General features: G+C 60.1%; 1 protein-coding gene and 1 long non-coding RNA gene across 3 annotated transcripts in view; both read right to left on the bottom strand.

Moving 5' to 3' along the window:
* Positions 1-154: 154 nt before the first annotated feature.
* On the bottom strand, positions 155-10,080 carry AGPAT2 (1-acylglycerol-3-phosphate O-acyltransferase 2). The gene is made up of 6 exons (XM_081279628.1): positions 9,714-10,080; positions 3,721-3,854; positions 2,987-3,162; positions 2,723-2,818; positions 1,581-1,653; positions 155-897 (listed from the first exon to the last, which is right to left on the bottom strand). Exons 1-6 carry the CDS (start codon positions 9,893-9,895, stop codon positions 722-724), a joined length of 837 nt encoding a protein of 278 aa, XP_081135754.1. The 5' UTR covers positions 9,896-10,080; the 3' UTR covers positions 155-721.
* Positions 10,081-11,057: 977 nt separating this feature from the next.
* The window catches only part of LOC308632627, a 49,002-nt gene continuing 40,179 nt past the window's right edge, over positions 11,058-19,880 (bottom strand). The window contains exons 3-4 of one of the 2 annotated variants that reach the window (XR_014018617.1): positions 17,902-19,111; positions 11,058-17,555 (exon numbers count right to left, since the gene is read on the bottom strand). This is a non-coding gene — a long non-coding RNA (uncharacterized lncRNA). The remainder of the gene's footprint in view (positions 17,556-17,901; positions 19,112-19,880) is intronic. The other variant, XR_014018618.1, reaches the window with a different exon arrangement.

Genomic DNA, 19,880 nt, shown 5'->3' with positions numbered 1-19,880 from the left:
GGCACTGTGGGTGACGGTAGCCCACCCTGCTGGGGCTGGAGGCCTTCTCACTGGACCCTGGGAGGGCAGCTAGCCCAGCAGTTTGGGCAGGGGGCAACACAGGCAGCCTGGAAGATTGCCCCTGCACATCCTCTAAATGACCACAGCTCAACAATTACTTCCAAGAGTTCATTTATAAAAAAGAACTGAGTATAACACTGACCCACAGACATCCTTGAAGCCGGTGGGAGCTGCAGACCCTGCCCTCCAGCTCCCTGTGGCCCAGGCTGGGTGAAACCAGGCAGTCCCAGCCCCCAAGCCTCTTCTCTCCCTGAAGGCCTGATGCAGGCCATGGCCTGGACCCCTGAGCCTGACTCTGCACCCTGTGGGCCCTGCAGATATACCAGGACCTGGGCCAGGGCAGGAGTGGCCTCAGTCTGGACATCCCAGGGGCTCTCAGTTTCCCAGGAAGGCTTGGGGCTAAGCCTGCCTGAGGCCACATACCAAATCCTGGGGGCACAGGCATGAGGCTCCTTCCAGCTCACTCCTGGAAGAGACATCAGGGGCCTTCATCTGAGGCCAGTGACAAAGGGCTTCCTGCTTCCGGGGTCCAAGTGAGAGCCAGGAGCCGGGAGCCAGACACGGTGATATTTGGCAGCCTGGGAGGGGGTGTCCCTCTGTCCATTCCTAGTCCTCTGCCTCCCGCCTTCCCTGCCCCAGGTCCCCCACCCCATGGCCAGGGCTACTGGGCTGGCTGGACAGCAGGTCCCTCAATGGCCCCGTTCTCCTGGGGAGTCCTGGACAAGTGGAAGAAGGTGCTCCTCATGGCATGGTAGCAAGTGTCCATGAGCTTGGGAACGTCGGCCACGGTGAGGCCACTGGTGGGGACGGCATCCAGCACCTGGACCTTGATTGTTCCTGGGGTGGACAGTGGTATCAGCAGCTGGGGGCCACCCTGCTGCTGCCCCAGCCTTGCCCCCACCGGCCACCCTGTCCTGAGCCTGAGCCTTGAGACCTGGACCTGGAGGGCTGGGCCCACCCAGCTCCTGGCCATTGTGGGCTTGTCCTGAGGCGATGCTGACCAATAAAGCTGCTCCCAAGTATGCACCCGGTGCTTGCCATGGTCTCCCCCACCCGGTGACCACCAATGGCCACACAGGACACTCCCGCCCCAGAAAGCCCCCTCTGCCCCTCCTGGCCAGCCCCCACTGCACCCCAACATCTGTCCTCAGCAGTTTGGGCTGTGGGGAGATGGAGTTTGGCTCCTCCCCTACTGCCTTCAATCTCTGAGCCCCCCAGATAAGCAAGAGTGGCATCAGGGCCCCCGCCTGAAGCCAGCACTGCTGGACAGGCCAGCTCTGTGGCCAGTGGTGGTTCCCTGGGCTGCCCATGTAGCGCCAGGACTGGACAGTCAGTGTCCACCTCCACAGGTCCCACCTGCAAGCACGCTTGGGCCCTTCCACCCTTCTGGAGCCTTAGTTTCCTCATCTGAAAGCAGACCCTCTACAGCCCCCTCGCAGGGCCACAGGCCCAGGGTGGGGTCACTCCACTGAGCAGCCACCAGGAACGGGGCCCTAGGTATGAGGCTGGCAGGGGCTCACCTGAGGTGAAGAGCTTGGTCTTGAGGTTGTAGAAGGAAGAGAAGGAGGAGTACACCACAGGAACAATGGGCACCTGCCACAGGGACACGCCAGGCTGAGCAGGCATGTCCCGCCTGTCCCCCAACTCAGGAGGCCAGTGCAGCACTACCCAGGGGAGGGGCTGGTGCCTCCTGATATCCCTCGAAGGCCCCAGGGTCAGAGCCACCAGTGACAGGTGGCACCTGGGGATGATCATTAACCCAGACTGTCATGGGACCTCGGGACATGGGCAGGCAGACTGCAGAGGAGCAGGCCCTGGGGAGACAGGTGACTGGGAAATCTCTCTTCTCCCAGGCCTTGCCAGTCTAGCCCTGACCCCACGGCCACTGGCAAGGTAGAAATGACTCCAGCCCCAGGCCCAGGCAGGAGTGTCTTCTACCCCTTGGCTAGAGGCTCGGGCCAGAGAGCAGGGTGGCTGCAGGCATGTGGGTCCTGGGTGCAACTTCTGTGTCAGCTCAGGGTGCTGGGAGGAGCCTCAGGACTAGGCACCAGGGCACTGGAGGCCACCCACCATAGGGGCAGAGAAGAGAATACATCTACTGAGCTGTGACCAGTCCAGTGTTCGGAAGACCCTTTCCCTGACCCTGGACAGTGGCTTCCCCCCAACATGAGTCTCCCCAGCATAGAGCAGGAGCTAGTGGGCCCCCTTCACCCTCCAGGAGACCCCTTTCCATGGTGGATACCCCCTGGGCTCCCACAACACCTCTGGGCCATATTACTGCCCCTGAAGGCTGAGGACCATGAGGCCACAACCCATGCCCGTGTGCTCTGTAGTCTGCCGTCCCGGCCAGCCCACTCCCTGGAGGAGTGCTCAGCACAAGCCAGCACAGACAGGGCTCAGCAAGCAGGCCTGGCTCCTCGCCTTGGTTCCTGCTTCTCAAAGCCCCCTACTGAGGCAGGCCACTGGCTCTCAGGTGCTGCCGGGGGCAGCCAGTTGCCTGGGCTGGAGGGAGTACTGACCTTAACTGCCCAGTGGTGGAGGGCCCAAGGGCGCCCACCTCAGCATGTGGTGATGAGGCCCTGTCCCTGCCCACTGCAAGGGATCCCTGAGCCCCAGCGGTCACCTTCAGCCTTGAGCCACCCTGACCTGGGCTCCCACCTACCTGGGCCTGCACTGCCAAGTGAAAGGCACCTTTCTTGAAGGGCAGCAGGTCCCCGTTGTCATTGCGTGTGCCCTCGGGGTAGATCCACACTTTGAGCTGTGGGGAGAGAGGAGCCGACTGTGTCCCGGGCTGTCCACTGCCACCTGGGCCACCCCAGGGAGGCCATGCTGCCCCTCCCAGGACCACGCAGCATGGAGTGGGTCCTGAGCGCCCCGTGCAACCCGCAGACTCTCTGCCAACAGCCATACCGCGGCCCACACTCACATTCTCCTCAACCAGGCGCTCGCCCAGGTCCGCCATCACGGTCAGGGCAGTGCTGGAGCGCTGCCGGTTGATGAAGAAGACGCCCCCGAGGTACATGACCAGGCCCACTGGCCCCAGGAACAGGAGCTCCCGCTTGGCGATCTGCACACAGCGCTTGGGGAGGATCTCCATGAGGCCTGCCGGCAGCAGGGAGCAACCAAGGAGGGGCAGAGGGAGGCCAGAACCATGAGAGAGAGGGGCAGAGACAGGCGGAAGAGACGGGGAGAAGAGAGACAGAGGCAGAGAGACAGGAGGTGGAGAGACAGGGAGAGACAGAGACACAGAGTGACAGAGGCAGAGACACGGGGGAGAGACAGAGACACAGAGACAGAGACACAGAGTGACAGAGGCAGAGACACGGGGGAGAGACAGACGCAGGACAGTATCATCCCAATTGGACCCCTCGCCAGGGAAGAGAGAGGTGACCCCCTGCTCCCCACTGCCCACCTGGCACTCCATCTGGTCTTTGGCCTGACCATCTTTTGGGGAGGTACCCGAACAAGCTCCCAGCCTGGGTTGCGGTATAGCCCTGTGCCCAGTGTCAGACACAGGCAGCCGGTTGCTTTTACTGTCCAGCCTAAGGGAAGCCAGTGGCTGGAGGGACATCCAGGACCCCTTCCCGTGTCTGCCCAGCACCTGACTCACCTGCCCACCCCCCCCCCAGGAGCAGAGCACGCATGCCTTTGGTGGCCTACCCATCATGTCCAGGATGCTCTGGTGGTTGGAGATGATGACACAGGGCCGGTCCACCTCCAGGTTCTCCCGGCCCTTGATGTCAAAACGAAGGCCGTAGGCATACTTAAAGGACCGTACAAACCAGCTGATGATTCTGTGGACAGAGGCAGCAATGAGCAGAGGTCAGTGGCCAGGGGCGTGGCCTAAGGCCTAGGGAAGGAGTGGGGGCCAGGTAGGGAGAAGATGCTGTCCAGGGCCCAGCCTGCCTCTGCCACAGCAGCAGACGGCAAGACAAAGGGTTCAGGAGTCAGGCACTGGATCCTGGGGCTGGCGGGGCCTGCTGGCCTCCCCTGCACCATGCTTGCTCAGCCCTCCCAAGGGAGCATGCCTGGCAGGCAGGTGGGGACCACCCAGGAGTGGGTGAGGCTAATGATGGACAAGATGGGGCGAGAGGGGTCCCAGCATCCTGCAGAGGCCTGGCCTCCCAGGGGACATCTCAAGTCTCCTGTATCCAGTCCTGTCATCCAGAGACTGTGTCTACAGTGCTGGGTGGCCTTGGCCTGGCTTTGCACACATCTGGGACAGGACAGGACAGGACATTGCCAGTCAGGAGGTTAGCCCATGAGGAGACAGAGCCCAAAGGCACAGGCTCACCCCACAGCCCCCAGCAGAGAGCCTGATCCTTCCCAGCCCTGTGGAGAGCAGGTGTCAGGGGATATGCCACCCAATGACCTGGGGGCTATGGCCCCCCACCCTCCGCTGTCCACGCAGATGAGTGCAGCCCTGTCATGTGATCCCCCAGTCCCAAGGGGAAGAGGGACCCCATCCACAGGTCAGTGAAGTAGCTCTCCAGGCTCCGAGCGCAGGCTCAAGCAGAGCAGAGGCATCGGCCAGGGCCCCACTCCAACCATGGCAAAAGACACGGTCACATACAGGGCCCTGACCCTCCTCAGGGCCCACCTCTGCACATCAGGCAGGCTCACCCTGCTCTGCTGCCCTCGCCATGTCCATCCACAGAACACCCACCTGCCTGCACAGACTGCCCCGCGGCCCAAGCCCTGGAAACTGCCTTTGCCCTGTCTCCACAGCTGAATCTGAGACCTGGCAGAAGTGGACTCTGTGACCAAAGTCCAGGCTCTTGACCAGCTGTCTTGCCACAAGGCTGACTCCAGGGAGGAGCAGCTCTCCTGGCGAGGAAGCTGCCACTCACAGAGGCTCAGGGTTTAATTGGGGTAACTAAGCCAGCCACTGTCCCCAGGTCCAAGAAGCCTGTGCCTGTTCCTCAGATCTGCTGGGCCATCTCCTCTCTAGGACAGACCTGCCCGCCATCCCCAGCCATGGGGGGTATGGGCTGGTCCTGGATCCTGGTAGGGAGAACTGGCTGGCTCTTTGGGGTCCATGCCATTTTCCCACCTGTAAAACACAGCTCCTGGGAGTAAGTGAGGATTGAAGACACACTCCCAAGAAAACTAAAAAGGCCAATGTCCAATACCTATGGAAAGCAGCTCACTCACTAGTTATCAAAGAAACTCAAACTGAAACAGGCACCTGTCTTCACTCTTCACATTGTCACAGCCAGGGCGGGACTGAAACTGAAAGCAGGAGGTGTGGCCAGAGCTGGGGAAAGAGGCGCTGACCGGAGCATCTGTGGGGAGGGCAGCACCAGAAGCCCTGAGCTCCTGGTCTCCTTGGCCCTGAGTGGCTCTGCCAGGAGTTCTCCCCATGGCAGCAGAGGGCTGAATGCTGAACTGGGTAAACAAAAATGCCCACAGGGCACCTGGAAGGCCAGGCAGAAGGGCTCTAGGCCTATCTCTCAGCTACCAAAGCAGAGGAAACGGCCACTGAGATCCCTTTACTGCAGAGGGCATTCATATGACTTTTGTTCTTGGCGCTGGGAGTGGAACCCAGGGACTTGGTGCTAGGCAAGGGCTCTGCACTGAGCCACATCCCAGCCCAGAACTCATAGGGTTCACACGGATTGAGCATTCCTGACCCTAAATTCCAAATGCTCCAAACCCCTGAAGATTTTGGACATGACCACACAAGTACAAAATGCCACACCTGATCTCAGCAGTCAAAAGAGAGGTGCACTGGCAACACTGGCAATACCCACAGAATTACGTCCAGGTGTATAAGATGCCCACGGAACACAAATGACCTGTGTCTAGACTTGGGCACCCATGATATGTCATTATGTGTGTGTAAACTTTCCCAAGTTCAAAGCCATCCGAAACCTGAAAAACTTCTAGTCCCAAGTAAAGAATCTTCAACCTTACTACAAATATCGGCACTTCCACTTGTGGCCGCATGGGGGAGTCTCGGGCCACATCGGGAAAGGGGCTGTGGTCCTCCGGCAGTGGGGTATTCCCCGATTTCCATGCCCCTCTTCTTTTCTCTTGCTCTCTCTTTCCAGTATGGGGATGGAACCCAGGCTCTCATGCATGCTAGGCACCCGCCCTACTTCTGAGCTCTACCCCAGCCCCCACTTTCTTAACTGCAGTAAAACAGAAGGTAAACTGTACCATCCTGGGCTGGGGTCACCTGAAGTCCCAGGGTTGTGCCCAGTGCCCAGCCCAGTGCTCCAGAATTACTGCTTCCAGCTGCCAGATGGGACTTGGGGCCTGGGGCAATGCCCTTGACCTCCTGGGTTTCTGCTACCACCTGGGAAAGGGGAAGGATGCAGAGGAGTGCCACTCCAGGAGGCTGGGTGGCTGGTGACCTGGACTGAGGACCAATGGCGGCTGTGACAGGACTCAGCAAGAAAGAACCCACAGTAACTCAGAGCAAAGGGTGCCACGACCTGCCCAGCAGCGGGAGGCAGTTCAAGGCCAGAGACCAGGCCACCAGCCTGGCTGTCCTCGTGGACGGCCACCAACTGACCCTTGCCCTCAGCTGCTGGGCTTGGGTTGCACTGCTCCCTGGAGACCCAGGCACACTCTTTGGGCAAGACTGGCCAGAAGGCTAAGAGGACCTGGGAGGGCTCACTCAGAGCAGCCCTGCTGGCAAAGAGCAGGCAGGACCACTAATGGCCAGGGTACAGGAGGCCTGAGCAAGGCCCTCGACAGACCAGGGAGCTTTCCAACCAGTGTCCTAGAAAGGGAGCACCAGGGGGAAGGGCTTCCAGTCTGAGCAATGGGGGCGAGTGGGGCCTGAGGAGAAAGGGCTGGGGGAGGTGGGACCAGGGAGCCAGGCTTCCCTGAAACCCTCCTCCTTTGGGACCAGGGCCCAGCGAGACACTGTGTCCTGTCCATGCATCTGTCCCAGGACCCAGGGCCCAGCAACGCCCTTCTCCACTCCCTAGGTGCATAGGTGCAGGGGACAAGTTGTTGTGCAGCCATGTCCTGGCCACTTGGTGCAAGAAGAAGTTCTGCTGGTGCCTTCCTCTCCCACCACCACGGTGGCATCTGGGACCCTAAGGATGGTGGGGCCAAGGGTGGGGCCCCCAAAGGAATTTGGGGCCAAGAAAGTAATCTTCCCTGTTGGCTGAACCTGTCCCCAGGGCCTCCTGAGGTGGGGCTTCAGGGACCACAATGTCCCCCATCCTCAGGGCCTCCTGAGGACAGGTTCAGCCAACACAGAGCTTCTTTGGGCTTCACTTCCTGCGTGTGTGGGTGTAACTGAGGCATCTCCCAGCCACCCTGCCCTAGCACCCTAGGAGCACACAGGGAAGGACTCTGTGGGCACCTGCCTGGAACCCGGAGGAAGGGCCCATGCTTGGGCCACTGCCCAGGAGAAGTGGAAAGGGAGTAGAGGGGCAGCCCTGCTCTCCCTCTCCAGTTCAGGACTCCCCAGGCATCAGCCTCCAGCTCCTAGCGCTGGGGTGGACACAGAGGGAAAGCCAAGAGCACTTTGGAGCCACTGCCTGTGGGTTCAAGCCCCAGCGATGTCTCACCCTGGCTTTGAGGCCCTGGACACTCACCTTTCCTCCTCCCATCTCACTGCCAAGCCTCTGAACCTCAGTCTCTTCATCATGACAGGCCCTACTTCAAAGCTGCAAGGCATGCAGCACACAGGAGGGCCCTTTCCCCTGAGTCTCCACCTCCCATGCTCCTGGCTCCCTTCCCTGACCAGCCACCCAGGGACTGCACCCCTCATTCCCTGCTTTTCAACCCGCCCTGTGCCTGCCCCTGGAGGCCTTCCCGTGCACAGCACCCACTCTTCCTCACTGCTGGGAGTCGTCACAGGGATTCTGGGAGTCTGCTGCAGAAGGCAGGGCTGTGGGCTCCTGGGCCTCCAGCCCTGCCCCATCCTCCAGTCCTCCCTTCCCTAGGGAACCCATGTGTGGGCAGAAACAAACACCTGTGTTACCCAGCAGTGTCCCAGAGGCAGTGGGCCCTTTACCTGGGTGCCAACCAGGAGAGCCTCTAGGGACCTGAGGGTTCTAGCTGGCCAGACTCTCTGGCCCCTGGCTGCGCAGGCAGGGTAGAAGGTGGGACAGTGCTGGTTTGGCCAGCCTGCTGGGTTCATCCACCCTCAAAGAGGGTAGCTGGTGACTGGATTTGGCCCCTGGGCAGCAACAGACCTGGAAGAGCCCGCCAGGCCTCTCCAGACTAGGACATGCTGGTGGAGAGGACACCAAGGAGCTACAAAAGTCCCAGGGACTCCCACTTCATATTTGCTGAAAACATAGAGCCCAGCCCTGGGCCCAGGACACCTGCGGCCTCAGAACCCTCTGCTGGCCTGGCCTAGGAAGGATATCACCCCCCAAGGAGCATATCTGCCGGGTACTTTCCAGACCCAGTGGGCCCTTCCTGAAGTCCACACCCTCCACTTTGCTCTGAAGTGCCCAGGGACTTAGGGAGGCTCCCCCAAGGGAACCTCTTTTTTCTCCCCAGGCAGTTTCCAGCCTGCAGGGGAGCTGGGCCTTGCACATCAGGCCTTCAGTGATTCGTGCCTGGCCTAGGGTATCTGTCCTGAGGGCACGGGACCTAAGAACTACCTATTAGAAGGGAAATGCCTGGGCTGCCCCTGGGGTCTGCTCCCCTGGACACTGGTCAGAGGGGAGATGGGTCGTCACAAAACATCCACCAGACCCCTGCTCTGCTCCTCAAGTGCACTCTCTATCACCCTTTGTATCTGGGCTTCTCAGGCAAAGCACAAGTCCCTGAAGAAGAGCCTGAGATACATGAAATATGGACCAGACTGAGCAGTGTCACCTCCATTGCCAAGACCCACAAAGGGCAGAGATGATGGAAAGTCAGGACACCCTCTCACCCACTGTGCCTGTTAACACAGGAGGAGGTGGGGCTTCAGGGACCACAATGTCCCCCATCCTAGGCCAAAGCCAAGAGGCCATGGCAAAAGCCACCAGCTGGACAGTCCAAACAGGGCAGAGAGAAATGTAGCAACAGTCCCTGGGGATGGGGAACAGGCGGAGGGGCAGGAGAGGCTCCTCCCAGGCAGCCCCCAACCGCTCTTGTCAACCAGACTGTTCTCTTCCCTTGCTCAACCCCAGGGCCAAGCTTCCCTGCTCTGGGGGGTGTCCAGAGGAAACTCTCTGCAACTGCCACATTCCTTCCCGTCCCTGCAAGTGCTTGCGGGGGGCCCCCAGGGGCCAACACCTCCCTCCCTCCACACGGAAGTGGCGCCTCTCAGGTCTCCCCACCTGCCCAAGAGGAGGAAGCAGAAACATGTCCATCACCTGCGCGTCAGCAGAGGACCCAGGGAGAGGTCAAGGGTCACTCTGCCGCGTGCGCGCCCCGTCCAGTGGCTCTGGGGAAAGTTTCACCGCCAGTGAAGCGGGAGGGGCCTCTCCCCACGCGGCCCAACCCCTTCCTCCCAAAAAGGCGTCCGCACCGCCAGCCGGCGCGCTACGGCGGGCGCAGGGACGCCAGAGCTGAGGAAATGCCGGCGCAAGGGCGCGGGGACATTGTGACGCCGGCTCCCGGGTCCCGGGCGCCGGCCCGGGCCCCGCTCCCGGCCGGGCGGGCGGGGCAGGAAGAGGGGAGCGGAAAGTTAGCGAAGCGGAAGCGGCGGCGGCGGGCTCCCCCACCCGCCCGCGCCCGGCGCTTGCCTCATGTTCTCCACGGTGCGGCCGCCGTGGCGCAGCAGGCAGACGGCCGAGGCCACGGCGGAGACGGACAGGCAGAGCACGCAGTAGAGGCTGATCTTGGCGTAGAACCTGGCCGCGCGGCTCAGCTGCACGAGCAGCAGCAGCAGCAGCAGCGCCGCCGTCAGCCACGGCCACAGGTCCATGGCCCGCCACGCACACGGCCCGCGCCCAGCCCCGACGGCCGCCCGCGCTCCCCGCGCTCCCCGCGCTCCCCGCGCCCGCGCCCCTTATTGCGAGGGCGGAGGGCGGGGCGGCCGGTGGAGGGAGGCGCGCGGCGCGGCCGGCTAGGTGCGGCCGCCTGCCCCGCCCCACGCCCCGGCACTGGCCCGCCCGCCGCCCCGCCCGGGGCGCCCACCCCTAATCGCCTCGGGTCACAAGGGCTCGGGCCAGGCTCCACCCCACCTGGGACCCCAGTCGGGTACCCGGCTCCCGGGGCTCTGCCTCTGCCCGCCCGCGTGCCCCACCCCTGGATCGCCCTTGGGCCCAGAAACACAGCTCCCCTAGGGCTTACAGGCGACCCAAGGACGTGACCATCGTGCCAGTCCGTCACTACACAAAGGAGCCCTTGAACTGCTACTGAGTGACCAATGGTCACCTGGCTGGCCACCTGGCAGGATGCCTGACCCTTTTGGGTCCCCTTGGGCAGGGAGACCGAGCCGGGCGCTGTGGAAGGCCACCCTGCTTGTTGGGGCTTGGGGGAGGTGACAAACTGGGGCATGATTCTGGGCGGGGCTGGAGGGGTTCCCGTAGTGGGTGCCAGCCCCAGTGTGTCACTGCTCCTGGTGCAGAGCCAGCGGTGGCTATCAGGCGATTGCATTCACGTGGGCTCCGCTCAGCAGATGACCAGCCTGGCTGCTGGGCAATGCAGTTGGTACTCAATTGGGCAAGAGCATTTGTCACCCTGGGAGGAAGGGATACTGCTATAGGTATTCCTGGTTCCACCTTCCAAGCACCCCAGCAGTCACTTGCCCAGGGAGCAGCCGGAGACAGCAAAACAGCAACTTTCTAGACAGGCAGAGGCAGGACCCCTGGGTTTTCTGCAGTTCCCGAAGCTGCTGCCCTCTGTCATACCAGCTGGAGGTCTCAGGGTTGCAGCCTCCCCCTCAGAACTGTGCTCAGCCCTCAGCCAAGTGCCCTTCACATGAGTGGGGGGGCTTCCCTGCCCATCAACGCTGTTTTCTGTTTTTCTGTAAAGAAGAACGTCTAGCCTTTTGTATCACATCTGTAGGCATTTTATTTACTTATTTATTTTAGTTATCGGCGGACACAACATCTTTGTTGGTATGTGGTGCTGAGGATCGAACCCGGGCTGCACGCATGCCAGGCGAGCCCGCTACCGCTTGAGCCACATCCCCAGCCCTGTAGGCATTTTATGAAGACACCTACCAGCACATTCTCTAGCTCTCTTGTGGCAGAACCCTTAGTGGTCATTTTGTGTCCGCTTGAGCAAACTGGCTTTTCTCTCTGTCCAGTCTTGGAAAGGGTCTGCCGCCACCCCAGGCCTGAGAGCCCAGCCCCAGGTGCTTGTGTGCCTGGGGGCTGAGCATGGCTGCTGACCAACTGTGGCAGGTTCAGCTTCCTGGGAAATCAGCAGGAACCCAGGAGAGAATGCTGTTGGTGGTGGACAGAGGGCTGGGGGCCCTAATGCCCTTCACCTCTACTGCGCAGCCCAGTCCCCAGCCCCGGCAGCACCCTCCAGGGCTTTTTCCTGTTTGCCCCTGAGCTCCCAAGCCGCCACCCTTTTCTATGCTGCCCAGGCTGGTCTGACTCCTTAGCCTCCTGAGTCACCACCACTCTCTAAAGTGGCCCTCGTTCTTCCCAGCGCTTCCCATAACGGAGCACATCTGTTTTGCCTTCCCTCCACCTCGGTACATGCAACAATGCCCCAAACCTAGGAGATCAATTAAGTGCTCCCCAGAATACCAAGTGCATCTCCATTTTATAGATGCGGACTTGAGGCTCCCAGAGGTGAGTTGCCAGCAGGGAGTGATGAGGAGGCTGTCAGTCACTGTACCCCCTGCCACTGCATCCCAGAGGGGCTCCCACTGCTCGGGAGCTACCCTACCCTCTTGCTCCCAGAAGTGGTAGGGGCAGCATGAAGGTGAGGGCTCTGGACCACCCAGTGGGGTTCCCAGAAACTCTGAGTTTTGCCTGTCACCTCCTGAAGAGGCTGTCACCAACTTTACCTCCTCCCCTGCTCCTTCCTCCCCTTAGGCAAGGTTGAAAGAAAACTTTTCCTCCCGTGGAAGTTGGAAGCGGACAGGGCTCAGGAGGGGGCCTGGGCTGGGAAAGGCTGGTCTGGCCAAGGAGGCAGTATTTAATGAGTGGTGCTGCACCGCAGAAGTGAAGCCCCAGAGACGCCCTGGGGCCAGTGCAAACCAAGAAAAGAAAATCTCTCTAAAATTAATGCATTTCAACTGCAGAGGGGGCTGTTGTCTCCACCCTGTTCATCCAAGTGTGGTGGGGAAGGACAGTGCTGGTGCTGGCTGGGACTGTGGTGTCCTAAGCCTTCACTGCCTAGGGCCAGCTAGGTGGGTGGGCTCCTGTGGACCTGTGCCAGGTGGCTCTCCCAAGTGCAAGGGCAGCCAAGAGCCCTCCTAAGCACTTGCTGAGACCTGGCCAGACAGCAGGTGACACAGGTGACCCAGCAAGGCTGAGCTGGGACATCCTGAGGCCCACAGGACCCACACCCAGTAGGGGAGGTCAAGAGGGGAGAAAAGCCAGGCATAGGGTGTGCTGGCACCCACCCCTGCCCCTGGGCCCTGCTGTGGCCTGCTCCACCAGGACCAGGTGGTGCTGGGCCTCTGTCTTCTCCTGAGTTGGGCGGGGGTCTGGAAGGGTGTGCAGCTCTCCCCTCCTGAGAAGCAGAGGTAAGGTGGCTGTTGACCCAGCTGCAGCCATAGCCAGGAGGGAAAGGTGTGGGTGTGGGCTTTGAAGTCTGGTCCACCTGGCTTTAGGCTCTGGGCTACCCCACGCCTGAGTGACGCCTGATCGTGTCTGTGAAACGGGGACACTCGCCTCACCCATGCGCTTCAGAGGAAGCAGCTGCCCTGGGCTCTCTGAGGCAGGACCTTGTGACCCTGCCCCTCCTCCAGACCTGCCCAAGAGGTGTTCTCGGGATGCACTCCTGGGAGGGGAGGGCACCTCAGCCCCTCCCAGGGCCAGAGGGTGGGCAGCTCCAGGAGGCCGGGCTCCTGTGGAGGAGAGCAAAGCCAGCCTGGAGCGGGAGGGAGGGAGGCAGTGCCCAGACTCAGGTGGGCTCTGGGGCCTGCGCCCCTCAGGCCTCTCGGTGGACGAACCTCAGGGGACGGACACTCTGCCTGCCACCTGTAAATAAAGCAGCCTGTGAATCTTTCATGCACCTGTGCTTAAAAATAGATGAGGCGAGGCACACAGGCCAGTTTCCTGGGCCACAGCAGCAGCAGTGCCAGTAGCAAGCTCCCGTGGAGGCCTGGAGGCCATGCTGCTAGGGGCCAGCCATGCCTGCCAGCGTACAAGCCCACGGTGGGCCGAGAACGGTGGAGGGGTGGACAGCCCCCATTAGACAGGAGGGGGAGGACCCAGAGAAGACCAAGAGCCAGAGCCCTGGGCGGTGGGGCTGTAGGACAAGGGTCTTTTCTACAGAAGAGCAGCATCCCTTTGGCCACACCCACCTATGCCATCCTTGGGTAGCAAGGGGGAGCTCGCTGGCAGAAGTGTCAGAGCAGACGGTTTTGTGTTCCTGCCACCTACTGCCCTTGAAGGGAGGTTCACCCAGCAACCCCCTCCCCAGGAAGGGTGAGGGGACACCCCAGGGCTCCCAGCCTGTGTGACCTGCTCATGCTCAGTGCAGAGGTGAAGAGCCCAGGGTCATCCCAGAGCTGCCATGTGCCCCCAGGGAACCTCGGGCTGGTTCCTCTGGACCTCTGACTCCATCTGTGCACGGGGGACAGTGATATGGCCTTGGGGCACTGTGATGATCACATGGCATGCAGCTTGTGTGGCCCCACTGTGTGAGCTGGGTGGTGGAGACAGTCTCCAGGCCCGGGCAGAGCCTTTCCAGGCCTTGGGCCACCTGATCCCTGGCCCAGCTGGCATCCCCGGGCAGTCAGCTGCACTGGCTGCTCTCCGGGCCAACTGAGCAGGAGGATGGGGGCCTTAGAACATGCCACCTCACCCCTGGCTTCCTCACAGGGGAGGGACTGCCTGCTTCGGCTCAGGGGGGCCAAGCTCAGTGCTCACCCGGGCCAGCCTCTTGTTGCCTGGCGGGAGAGCCCCGCACCATGGCCCGCACCCACCCTGCCTGGCTCTGGAGGCCTCAGTTCCCACCACCCAAGGTCCCTTCTGCAGGCTGTGACAGGGAGGGGGAGGGCCCCTGTCTGCAGCAGTTCTGCACACCCATACCACCTGACAGGTCCTTCATTGGCTACTGTCCGCACTCCAGGGCCCTCTCCACACTGTGGCCAGCAAGAGCCTTGGGTGGTGCTGGCCTGAACTCACAGCCTGGCAGGCCCAGCCTGGGGCTCACCCCATCTTCAGGAGCTGTTTCCCCTTCACAAGGCCACTATGGCGAGATGAGATAGAGGACTGGCCACAGGCTCTCAGCAGGCAGCCTGGGCCCCACCTGCCACTGCTGCCCAGCAACCTTGGGCAGGCTCTTCTGCTCTGCAGGCCACTGTCCCCTCCTCTGTCAAGTCTCCCAATGGAGGCTGCCATGTCCTGGGTCAGAGGAGCCCAGTGCTGCTTCAGTCTCTTCCTCAGAGAGTCGCTACGGACCCACCAGGCCCCTGACCACTCAGTCCCAGGAGAACCCAGGCCCCCCCCAACAGGCCTTCCAAGGAGTCCAGCAGAGACTGGGTAGCCCTCACTTCCCCATCCTCCTGCCAGCCAGCCAGGCCTAGGCTCTGGGCTTTGCTGCCTGTGTGGGTCAAGGGCAAGCTGTGTCCTTGGGGTAGGGCCCAGTGGTGGCCCTGAATCAGAGGCAGGCAGCATGCTCCAGAAGGGGCAGTGGCTGGGATCTTGGGGAAGGGAGCATGGGACTGCTGCACTGAGCCTGGTGCCCACACTGGTGGCCAAGGGACACAGGCTTCGTGGACAGCTGCCAGCCTGCCCCTGGACAGAGTGGAGGGCTGGCTTGGCCTGATGGAAATCCTGGTGCAATAACACAATGGTCCTGAAGAGGGCGCAGTGACAAGCGTGGTTTCAGTGTCTCCCTTCTGTCCCACAGAGACCTGTCCCAGGGTCCGGGGCTGTCTGGGCCCTTGCTCCACCCACTGTGTTCACCAGCACACAAATGTAAAGTGGGTTTTACATGGAGGTCCTGGAAGAGTGGAAAAGTGACTCAGCTCACGTCACATCATAAACCCAGTTAAATTCCAGGTGGATTCGTGACTTAAGTGTAACCGAGGAGTCCCCAGCAGGAGCACACAGCCATGCAGCTGTGGAAGCCTGGCAGGCAGAGGAGGTGAAGAGGGAAGCAGAGAAGCTGAACAGGACCACCCAGGTCAGCTGTGCAGGTCATGCACTGCACAAGTCCAGAGGAGTCAACACTAACTCTGAGTGTAGCGTCCTTTCCTTCGGAGCGAGCAGGCTCACTTCTCTGGCCTTTGATCCTCACCACACCCCTCATAACACCAAGGCCTCCACCTAGGAGTCCTGAGGGCAATGGGCCCAGCCCTGCTACCTCTGCTGAGGCGTGACAGGCAAGGTCCAGGAGCTGTGCCATCACCCTGCCTGCCCCACCCCACCCAAATATGTGCCAGAGTCACTGAGTCACATGTAGGGAAGGTGTGGCCTCCTGGTGACCCACCTAGAGCTAAGCACTGTAGTTACAGCCCACTGGTCCCTGGGGAGCAGCCTCCCCCCACCCCAAGTGACCTCTGTGGTCCCAGGTGGGGCCTCCAGGCTTCAGAGATGAAAGCAGGGTTCGGGGCGGAGTTTCAGATAAACATGTCCCGGGAAATTTGGGGGCCTATCGTCCTATTTTAAGTTATTATTTACTTGAAATTCAAATCTCATCAGGTGTCCAGTGTTTTGTCCTCCTCTTCCCTGACCCCTCCCCTGGATCTGCCACCGCCTCTGGGAAGGGCTGGGCAGCACTGCCCCCTAGTGGGCAGGCCCAGGGCTGCATGCGCAGTGAGGGTCAGCCTTCCTGCAGTCTCCAGGATCCTCTGGCCAGCCCTGGGAACCTGGGGCATGCCAAGCAGCAGCCTGTCCCCAGCTCAGTGGCCCCCAAGGACTTCAGGTGGGGCCTGGCTCTCACTGGTGCCCACCCTGGTGGCCAGCCTGAAGCCAGCCTAAGGTGAAGCCGCAGCACTCTGCGGCTCTGCCTAGGGAAGGAAGCTGCCTGGGTGCCTCCAAGGGTCTGGGTGTGCTGGGTTGGGGTGGGAGTGCTACAGGAGCAGCTCCTCTGCCTTCTGCCATCAGGGTGCACCGCAGGCTGCTGGACAGCCGGGCTCAGGTGCCCACCCTGCAGCTGCCATGCTGCTCAGGGGTTGGCCACTGGCTGTGCTGGTCCCTGAGTCCACACTCAGCAGGGCAGAGGAAGCTGCCTCTGAGGACCAGCCCAGAAGCTGCCCAGAGCCACGGATGCCCTCAGCCACCAGAGAGACTGCTCTGAAGGACCTCCATCCCAGTCCCTAGCCGTCCTCCCTCCGCCCTGGGCCTGCATTAGCATTTCTTTATCCAGCTTTCCCAGTGCCCACCCCAACACCAGCTTTTGGGCAGCTCTGTGGCACCACATAGAGGTACAGTGCCACACTTGGCCTTCACTGGCTCCTTGTGCCATAATAACATACTGAACGTCACACATCGTTATTTCTTGAGGTGCTGAGGATGAACCCAGGGCTCACGAAGGCTAGCAAGCACTCTAACACTGAGCCACTTCTCCAGCCCTTTCTAGCTTTCATTTTATGATGGGGTCTTGCTAAGTTGCTTAGGGCCTCGCTAAATTGCTGAGGCTGGCCTCAAACTTGCAACCCTCCTGTCTGAAGCTTGGATTTGGGGTGTTCACTATCTCACCCAGAAAGATGAATACAATTTCCAACCCTAAGTTTGTGTCTTTTCAGATTTTTTTATACTATCTATCATCTATCGTCTTTCTGGGGGGAGGGTGTATCAGAGTTTGAACTCAGGGGCACTCAACTATGGAGCCCCATTGCAGCCCTATTTTGTACTTTATCTAGCACCTCACTTTTTTGCTGAGGCTGGCTTTGAACTCGCAATCCCCCTGCCTCAGCCTCCTGAGCCTCTGGGATTACAGGCGTGAGCCACTATGCCAGGCTTCTTTTCAGATTTGGTGGTGCTGGGGGCACAGCTCAGTGGCAGAGCATTTGCCTGACAGGTATGAACAAGATCCTGGGTTCCATCCCCAGCACTGCAGAGAGGGGAAATGAAAACATTTCTGAGAGCCCTCTACAGAGATGGTGGGCCTCGCAGACCTGTGGGCCAGGCACAGCCAACCTTCATTAAGGGACCTGGGTCAAGCCAGCTCCAACCTTGCTAGGCACAGGTGTGGTTCTGCCGTCTGCATCCAGCACAGAAGGCTAACTTAAGGTCACTCAGGAAAATTATCAAGGCAGACACACAATTCACCTTTAAACCAAGCTCCGGGACAGCTCCTCTGCCCTCCGCCTCAAGCTCTCCAAACGGGAGAGCGAGGAACTACACACGAGGCCGGTGAGAGGGAGCAAGCATGCTTTGGAGTGAGCTTTTATCAGGGGAATCTAAATTCTTAGGAAATCCTGTCCAATGAAGGTCAAGGTGGGCAGGGTTACAAGGACAGATGAGGTAACTGGATCCCTGGGGATGTGGAGAGACACGCCCCTGCACAAAGACACAGTCGCTTATACCCTAGAAGACTAGAGCTATCCAGCAGTGTGACCACCGGATGCCACACCCCGTTCAGTGCTAGACCAGCCGCCCACATGGTCTGACAGGTTGTGCAGCCCCCTACACCCGGTATGAACCTTCCCCAGGTACCCCAGCCAAGCCTCCCGGCTCACAGGAGCCCATGCCTGGCCACTGAGTTTGATAAAGGTGACTCCTCACCACAGTGGGCAAGGCGCTGCCACATCCATGGCCCCCCCTCAGACACTACCCTGGACACTGGGGGCAGTGGGTGTGCCTGCAAGCCAGGGAGGGTGCCATGCCGCCAGGCATATCAGCCTACCCCCGCTGAAGGTCCCCTCCACAGCACGGGGAACCAGGAAACCACGCATCGGCCCTTCTGAACACTTCGTATGCCCGGAAGGGCCCGGCACATGGTCTGGGACGGGCTTGTTCCATGGAGAATGATGGTGCTGCCCTTCTCTCCAGGGCCAAGGAGCATTCGCCTAGATGGAGAGACCATAGCACTCTGTCCAGCACTCGTCAGCAGATGGACACAGGCTGACTCTACAATGTGCCTCCCGTGTCTGCTGGAGAGAGGGGAGGACAGCAGGGCTGCTCGAGGCCCCTCCCCTCTCCCTGCAGCCCCTCCACCCCCCCTTCCCTCACCACCAGGATCTGCAGGAGTGAGAGAGGGCAGAAGTAGAAGGAAGGGTGGACAGGGGGTGAGGGGCAGGCCCAGGAAACAGCCTTGGTCCAGAAGTTCCGCCTACCTTTCTAGGCTGTCACTCCCAAATTTCTGGGTTATCTGTGAATCTCAGTTACCTGTAAGTTCGCTCAATGAAGATGGTTGCTGTGGGGCTGGGGCTGGGGCTCAGCGGCAGAGCACTTGCCTAGCACGTGTGAGGCACTGGGGTTGATCCCCAGCACCACATAAAAAGAAACAGAGGCATTCTGAGCATTTACAACTACAAAAATAAATCAAAAACAATAGTTGCTGTGTACTGTTCACTAGCCCCCCAATGAGGAGATTAAGCAGAGCGATGTGATATTTTAAGAAACCTATAAGGTAGGGGACTTCCCAGCGTTTTCTATTGACCAGATAGTAAGGCCAGGTCAGCCAAGGCTCCCGAGACTGACGTCACCCCACACACTTTCCCATGCTCACCCTCACCAACTCTCCTTTACAAGAGGAGCTGGGAGCCCCCAAAGCCCACCTTCTCCGCCGAGAGCCTATATAAAGCCTGACAGTCTCTGAGTGGCAGAGCTGGAATTCTCAAGCCCAGGACCCCACTGGTCCTAAGTCCACTTTCCCGTCTCCAGGAATTCCTGGGACCCTCTTCTGGAGACCCATCTTCTCCCTGGATGCGGGGTTGAGGAGGCAGCTCAGTGGCAGACGCTGCCCTAGCATGTGCAAGGTCCTGGGTTCTGTCCCCAGCACCTGAAAACAGACAGGGCTCCAGCAGAGCTGGGGGATCTTCCCTGCCGTCTTAGTGATCCTAAGTCAGTGTTCCGTGAGCGGAGGGAAGAGGTTGAGGTACAGGTGGAAAAGACTAAAGGAAGCAGAGCAGAAAAAGAATACATTAGTGGAAATAGCGTGCCGTGCCAGGGAAAGTTGGTATTGTCTCTAATCTCCATTTCCTCGGAGGGCAGATAAATGGCTTAGTTTCCCGCTGGGTGGTGGAGCTTTGGCCTGGGTCACTTTAGTCAGGTCTGTTGCCCCACTCTCCACCCCGTGCAGGAGTCTGGTCTAAAACAATGGTCTTCTTACATTTTACTTAATGGGGAACAACAACTATTACTATTAGGTACTGGAGATTGAACCTGGGGGGGCTTTACCACTGAGCTATATCCCAGCTTCTTCCCACTTTTTTGGGGCGGGGTACCAGGGATTAAACTCAGGGGCGCTCGATCACGGAGCCACATCCCCAGCCCTATTTGTATTTTTATTTAGATCCTGTCTCACTGGATTGCTTAGCGCCTCACCATCGCTGAGGCTGCCTTTGAAGTCACCAATCCCCCTGCCTCAGCCTCCTGAGCTGCTGGGATTACAGGCGCGAGCCATGGTGCCCAGCTCCACTTTTTTATTTTGAGATAAGGTCTCCCCAAGTTTCCCAGGCTGGCCTTGAACTTGCAAACCTCCTGCCTCAGCCACCAAAGTGGCTGGGACAATAGGGGTACACCATGGTGCCTGGCCTGTGTCTCTCATGAGGGCACTGAGCTCTTCCTGAAGGACCCTCCTCATGACCTCCTCTAAAACGTCACCTCCAGATGCCATCCTGTGGGGAGTTAGGGCTACGATATGTAAATCTGGGGGACAAG

This window comes from Spermophilus citellus, assembly GCF_964194105.1.
Source record: "Spermophilus citellus genome assembly, chromosome: 2".
NCBI classification, from domain to species: Eukaryota; Metazoa; Chordata; class Mammalia; order Rodentia; family Sciuridae; genus Spermophilus; species Spermophilus citellus.
Note: the sequence above shows the minus strand (reverse complement) of the source record. Positions and strands in the feature narration are given on the sequence as shown.

Bases quoted from the DNA above. Each gene is read 5' to 3' on its own strand.
- AGPAT2 (XM_081279628.1), bottom strand. From the start codon at position 9,895: ATGGACCTGTGGCCGTGGCTGACGGCGGCGCTGCTGCTGCTGCTGCTG. The intron at 2,819-2,986 runs GTGAGTGTGGGC...CTCTCCCCACAG, and splicing joins AGCGCCTGGTTGAGGAGAAT to CTCAAAGTGTGGATCTACCC. The intron at 1,654-2,722 runs GTAGGTGGGAGC...TCCCTGTGGCAG, and splicing joins ACTTGGCAGTGCAGGCCCAG to GTGCCCATTGTTCCTGTGGT.